This window comes from Alosa pseudoharengus, unplaced genomic scaffold (assembly GCF_046254945.1).
Source record: "Alosa pseudoharengus isolate Yale_2024_CS ecotype anadromous, Long Island Sound unplaced genomic scaffold, YU_APseudo_1.1 YU_APseudo_1.1_scf_15, whole genome shotgun sequence".
Lineage (NCBI taxonomy): Eukaryota > Metazoa > Chordata > Actinopteri > Clupeiformes > Clupeidae > Alosa > Alosa pseudoharengus.
Window position 1 is genome coordinate 15,840,589 of NW_027468620.1, and position 7,128 is coordinate 15,847,716.

At 37.3% G+C, this 7,128-nt stretch overlaps 1 protein-coding gene across 1 annotated transcript; it reads right to left on the reverse strand.

Moving 5' to 3' along the window:
- Positions 1 to 4,934: 4,934 nt before the first annotated feature.
- LOC143124298 (1-phosphatidylinositol phosphodiesterase-like) lies at positions 4,935 to 6,706 on the reverse strand. The gene is made up of 3 exons (XM_076285724.1): positions 6,673 to 6,706; positions 6,354 to 6,409; positions 4,935 to 6,124 (listed from the first exon to the last, which is right to left on the reverse strand). The coding sequence occupies exons 2-3, from the start codon at positions 6,395 to 6,397 to the stop codon at positions 5,278 to 5,280; spliced, it is 891 nt and encodes a 296-aa protein (XP_076141839.1). The 5' UTR covers positions 6,398 to 6,409; positions 6,673 to 6,706; the 3' UTR covers positions 4,935 to 5,277.
- Positions 6,707 to 7,128: the final 422 nt, after the last annotated feature.

Genomic DNA, 7,128 nt, shown 5'->3' on the forward strand with positions numbered 1-7,128 from the left:
GGTGATTAGTAGGCCTACCTGCGTTAGCCAAATAAAGGACGGGACTGCACCCTTCACAAACCATAAAATAAAGTTTATTAGTTTTACAGTTGACTACAGTTGACACTTCACCATCAGTCCACACAAACAATTCTGGTTTCCTTGAACTAGCCATTTCGTCGTAGCCTATTCTGTCTGTTTGTAAAGCGCACGTTTTGGTCAATTTCTGTAAAGAAACAGTGCCACCTATAGGCCTGGGGTATAAAGTAACGTGTTGAGTCATGTTGAGATCGATCCGTTTGGACGCAAAATATTCTTGATACGGTTCCAGGGAAGACGGAGGAAAAAAAGATCGGTTTGGTACGTGTGGACTAGGCCTTGAATTGCCTCACAAACGTTTCGGGCTGACACCCTTCTTCAGTGTGAAAAATGGCAATTTCACCCTTGACCCCAAGTAGGTGTGCTTAAATAAGCTATATCATCACCTTTAACCCCCACAGGTACCCAGCGCTGTCCAACAGGGGGAGACCCAGTTTCAATGTACAAAAACATAGAATAATTAAAACAAAAAACAAAAGCCAACAGACAAAAGACAAAAGACAACAAACTACAACAGCATAAATACGTGACAAACATGAACAACCTATGCCAAAGTCCTGCACATTCCAAACATTACCATATACCACATATTACAAAAAACCTATTACAAAAAACAAGACAATATCATTTCCTCATTCATCCCTTTGGGAATGAGAGTGTCCAATAAGCCTCCCTCTGAAGTAGTCAATTCTCTCTATCCCCACCTCTGCGAGGCATTTCCACAACCTCAATCCCCATGTATTTTAAGTCATTGGTACTATGGTTAACCAGGTTAAAATGTCTAGCCACTACTGTGATTGTTATGCAACCAACCACCAATGATCTGTCCACCATGGTTTTAATTTATTATTTTTATTTTATTTTATTTTATTTATTTTGGTTTTGTTTTTTGTGTGTTTTTAGGTTTATCTTTACTGTGCTTATGATCTGTGTGTCTGTGATGTATTTGTATGCCTGTAGTGTCAAGGGAGGGGGACTGGGTGGGTGGGCGGGTGGGAGTCTGCTCCTTGATTGTCGAATGAATATTAAATCTCGGAGCGGAAGTCGAGCGTGTTGACAACTGAGCTAAAATCCCCCGGGTTGCTCGCGAAAAAAAAACCCCACCAAGATGTGGCAGCTAACCATAGACGGCAGTTCAGGGTTTGTGGCCTTATATTTTGTAAAACGTAGTGAGATATAGGCACTATTAATCCAAAACTTTGGTTTGCTAACCAAAGAATACTGCTGAGCTTGTGTAAGCTACAATTTAGTTTGACCAGACCTAACTGTAGTAAACAACGTCTAAACGTCTCTCTTTAGCACCCCCGCTGGGTTGCTTGGCTAGTTTGCACCTTAGAAACGTGTCTGGTGGAACGTTTGGCTGGGTTTGCCAAAACGTTCCCAGGGGAACGTTTCCCTAATGAGACCAGGTTGAAACGTGTGTATGTGAGAAAGACCTGAGCAAACAGGAGGAGGAGAGTGAGTGGGGAGAAAGTCTGTGTGTGGTTGGGTGTGTCTAGATAATGGCACTTCACAATGGCACTGAATTGTAGTTGTCCATAATAAATAGATAGATAGATAAATAAATAAATAAATAAATAAATAACATGCACTGCAACATGATTAATGTATTTCATATATCTGTGTTCCACTATAAGAAATTTGTTCAAGTTGGCATTGTTATGTAAATCGACTGTCATGGTTGCTTATAGCCTATGTTGCACAATCTCACACAGATGTATAATTTATTTAAAGTTATATTTTGCACAGAAATATTGCTATGTTTTTTAATGACACAAAAATATTGTTTTTATGAACATGTTTTTATGAAGCATTGTGATGGATGTATTTTTTAGAAATCTGTTGTCCAAGTTTGGGACTTGTATGTATAGATAACGTACAATTTAATACTATTTAACTTAATAATTGTACAGTTTCGTACATTGTTTTGAAAATTGAATGAATGTAGTATGTACATAATAACAAGATGAATGCAACAGAAACAAAATTTTGCTCTAATGTTGGGATGAACTTGAAATGTTGCTATTAACAGCATTAATATCAGACTGAAATTAATGCAATCTGAAAAAGGCGGCGAGATGAATGTACTTTTAAAAATTGGTTTATTGGTTTAATATGAGTGATGTTGTTCAAGTTTGGGATTTGTCATATGTATAGACAACCTTTCCTTGTTATTTATTCTTATGTCTTTGCTCAATTTCATACAGAAAGTGAGTTTTTGTTGATGAAATGGATTTGTAGCATTTTGGGGAAAAAACGTGTTATGGATATATTGCATTTTGGAGAAAAAAAAATATATTTGTTTAATAAATGTTTAAAATCAAAATATGGATTTGATTTTTTTTATGTTATTACAAACTCATAATGATATATTACAGTTTGAAACAGAAAATAACAGTTTTCATACAAACAGTCTTTTGGGAAAGAAAATGCCTTTTTTCTCAATTTAACAATTTTGGATTTATAGCGTTTTGGAACCAAACTCTTCATTTGTAATATACAATTTTTGCATTCATGCTTTGAAAATGAATAAATAAACCGTGACCAAAAAAAAAAATGATGATTTCTCATCGTGGTTGCGTATGGAACATTTATGTTCACATATTCTAGTTTTTAGTAACCGTTTTGTTTACCCCACATAATACAAGTTGCAAGGACACTTAAGAAGGTAAACCACATACTTGGTGTTGCATGTAATTCTACCTCTCACTGCAATCTTTTTTTCCTGTGTTGGGGTGTAAAAATGTGTTCCCCTTAATCATAGCATAACAGTGTACGCACTTATGACATGGGCAAGTAAAAGCGTTGGCGATTTGTTGATCTGTCTTCAATATGTGCCCGTGTTTATTGGCTATGCGTTTTACTGATGGTGATATGGGACTACACAATACACATTGTGGAAACCATGGCTAACCCCTGATCAGAAGTGTTCCTGGACTTAGATGTAAGCAGCTCAGATCGATGAATCTGGTGCACCTTTCCCAAATGTTGGTTAAGTAAATTATCACCATACCCCCTATCCCTGAATCCATCGCACAGGACTTTGGCATGGGACTAAATCGTATCGTCAGAGTCGCATATCCGCTTCACTCTAGTCATCAGGGCTCTCAAGTTTTGAGGACAGGCAAGAGTGACATTCCCTGTCGACCCCCCCGCCCCCCCCAATGCCTTCAGATGTTCCAGCCCTATGTCGCCCCCCCCCCGCCCCCCAATATTGTAAATCATTTTTATACATCAGATTGTTATGTAGCATAGCCAACAAACACATACCTTGGCAAATAATGGTCTAAACTCAATTGTTCATTCTATATTGATCTACTTATGCACACAGCTTCACAAGACCTGATTCTAGGTCTCAGCTCTGTATCATATCACTGTTTCAAGTCATATCAAGTGATCTAGAGGTCTGCAATGTGGTCAGTTCAGAGATGCTTGTTATCCGGCAGAAAGAGAAAACAATATTCTGGCCTCTGTAACTCTGTCAGTACATCACACACAGTTATTCGGATTATTTTCCAAACAATTGCAGTCTCTCAGCTTTCCAAAGAGGTCAGGCATTTGATTATAGGCCAAAGTATGTAAAGAGCAATGCCCTCCTAAGTATATGATGTGCAATATTGGGCAAAACAATCAAAATGGGACATACGTATAATTTATAATTGCTCAGACTTGCAGAAGAAAAAAATTGACACATGACACTGACAATTCAATAATGGGCCTACCCTTTTCACCACCTTCTCTGTGCAACGGGCTTTCCTCTCAGGGGAAATGAGAGGATGCTTAATTGCTTTCTACCTGACATTTTTGAAAGACAGATGCAATGATTAATGCATCCATGGCCAGGATATAATTACGATAAAATATTATTATTATTGACAATATTTTAAAAGTGACCTATTTATTTAGTGCTAATAAAATGCAGCGCTTAAAGCAATAAAAATGATCTGTGCCTGAAGTTATCAGGGGACGTCATATATACTGTTGTCTCATTGCCTATTTTCAAATTCATTCTCTAACAGCAGTCAAGTTGTCATTGTTCGTGTCAAACAAGTTGTGAATTTGTTGTAACATTAAAAGATGACTTACTCTGTGCTCAAAGTGATGCTTGTGCTCTGAGGGTGAACGAAACGTCGGTAGCAGAATCACGTGAACAATTCCAGGCAATGCTTTTTTTTCATTGGTTGTTGTGTTAAATCTTACCCAGATACAATAGTGCTATTTTCTGATTGGCTATTGTGTAGCCCCTTTTTTTATTGGCTGATAAGTTGCAGACTCCAGGGGAGACGTGCTTGATTCCTGTCAGTTCCACAGTGAGAGCGGCGCAGCCATATAAATATTGGGCGCGGCGGCATATATTATAAATAGTTTTTCTGCGTGAGAAATACAATGTGTGGCGGGAGTGCGTGACCGAAATGAGTGACTGTCACGCTCAATGCGTGACACTTGAGAGCCCTGAGTCAACTAGCTGAAAAACTGCTAATTTCATCCCGAGGTCAGTAGCCTACTGTATGTCTCTCTTAGCTGTCCACTTTCATCAGGCCGTATAGCCTATATAATATTGTTGTTATTTTTTATGTAGAAAATTATAAATGTATTTCTGTACTGACATATGGTAATTAATTAGTGTTTACTACCCCCCCCCCCCACACACACACGATATCATCGTCCATCGCGATGTTTTTCAAATGACAATTTAGGGGACATCGCCCAACCCTAATTCACCTGTAGTGTCTCGCCTATGGCCAATACACATATTGTTTCAATAACAATGGTAAAAACCTTTATTTCAATGTTATACAGTGGATTTAAATTCAGAAGACATTGAACTTTCAAAAAATCATGTAGGCTTATGACAACTTTTCCTCAAAAATGCCTACAGGGTTACAGAATTTTGAATTTATGGCCTGGACTACTGTCATGAGGTCAAAATAAACACTCAATTCTATGTGATTTAATTACTAATGTTTATATTTATGCATTCCACAAATACTCAATGTAACACTTTATTGCTTCTGTAGTTGTTTGATTGTCATGTTTCAGTTGTTAAAAAAATGTTTTGTAGATTCTCCATGCAACTTGCTTTGTATGTATACAACAGGTTTTGTTTACACTCCTGAATATGGACTGAATATTTTATACAGCATACAAAGGCTTCAAATCGAAGTCATAGAATGACTTTACAATTATATTATATATGGTTCAACGATTTAACTTAATCACAGTTTGTATGAGGTCAAAGCCAGGGAAGTCCATAGCAATGACTCCATAACAAGTTTCCGCTTTAATAATGTTCTTCAGACCCTTCAGATAGCTATGAAGCCAAGGATTAACTTTCCTGGCTACATCTTTAGGTGTTAAGAATCCCCTTATTGTGCCAACTCCTGTACCACTCGAGTAAGACAATATTACTTTATCCTTGCCACATTCTTCACTGGCGTTTTGCAAATGAATCTGAATTTTGCCTTTTTTCTTATCAATATTAGTGACCATGTAATCCCCCTCCTCATCAGTACCGTGAATTGGAATGCCAAGGTCAAACTTGTCCTTCTGTACAAGCACAATTTTGCCTCTAGCTTCACCCATTGTTGGTATGCTTGACCTAATAATGATGTTGTCATACGACTGAATCACTTTTTGAACTCCCTTTTTAACATTTTTTTTGAAAGGTTTTTCTGGTTTTACCCTTATGAGAACAGTTTCTTTCTTGTGTTCTTTTAGGAACTCCTGGGTAATTTTTATCACATCAGCAAAAGTAGCTTTCTGTTTAAATAGTCCATGCACAATTTTAGAATTACCATCCATCCTGATATCAAGATAGCGTATGCCTGCCATGAGCTGGTCTTTCAGTCTCAAGGCCTGACATTCCACGAGTAGGCCCCAGTAACGGGCCATGGTGTCATGGCTCCCAGGGATGGTGATGTGAGAGAGCAGCTTTCTGTCTTCAATGGATGCCATCCAGTCAGGGGCGTTAGATTTGGGTGGGTTGAAATCTGCCCTGTCATTGAAGTCTTGTTGTGCATTGCAGCCGCAATCATTCTGAAATGCACTGTAAAATTGAGATTTTTGTTTAAAAAAAAAAGATGGTTTGATAAAGGACTGTAACATACTATTTATAAACAGTTAGAAATACATATATTACAAAACTCTCATTCAATTAAAATGCAGACAAGCTTCAACCTTGAAACTGTTAAACCAACTTAATACATTTTTATATTTTCATATTTATTTGCTAAAATAAAGAGTGCAATTTCTTACACCTTTTATTTCATACTTACATGAACAGTGAAGCAAGGACTGTCCAAATGAGGATGTTTCTCATGTCTGGGCTTTGCTAAATTCACATACAGTAGAAGTCCATAATGAGTGACATAAATGTTAAAACTTTGACATGTCTTTGACATGTATTATTTTTTATATTATTATTATTATTACTATTATTCTTCATATTATTATTATTGTTATCATTATAATTATTCTGTTTTTTGTCTTAGCCTGCACACCTTAAGAAAATGGCAAAACTGCATATGAATTGTTTGCATTATTTTAGTTATATTTAAAAAGTTACAAATTAATTAATTCAAAGAAAACAATTACCTTTGGTGATCTTGGAAATCTTTTGATATGTGTGTTTGCTACATGTGCAGTTCTGCTCATACTATAACACGCATCATCTTTATATTGTCTTGAAAAGGGGCGTGTCTAGCTGGGTTAAAAAAAAAGCAGTGGCCCACTGAAGCTCTGCCTCAGTCTGTGTACATTATTTGAATGCTACATGTTGCCCTGTTTTTTGTTAATGTGTAATGTCTCCAGGAGGTTGCTACTTTGTGCACTAGATTCACGCCTCCAGAGGTGCCAGTGGGGTTGAGAGCCTCTGAAGAAAACACTGGGTTGGAAACGACCCAAATTGGGTTGTTTTTAACCCAGGTGCTAAGTCACTATGGGACAGCAAACATGTTGGGTTAGAATGAACCAACAAGATGGGTTGGTAATTTAACCCAACTTGTGGGTAGCTTGATCAACCCAGATATTGGGTTATTCTGACAGGGATGT

Excerpts from the sequence above, each read along its gene's own strand:
- LOC143124298 (XM_076285724.1), bottom strand. The coding sequence starts at position 6,397 with ATGAGAAACATCCTCATTTGGACAGTCCTTGCTTCACTGTTCAT. Across the intron at positions 6,125-6,353 it reads GTCCTTGCTTCACTGTTCAT|TGCATTTCAGAATGATTGCG; the intron begins GTAAGTATGAAA and ends TCAATTTTACAG.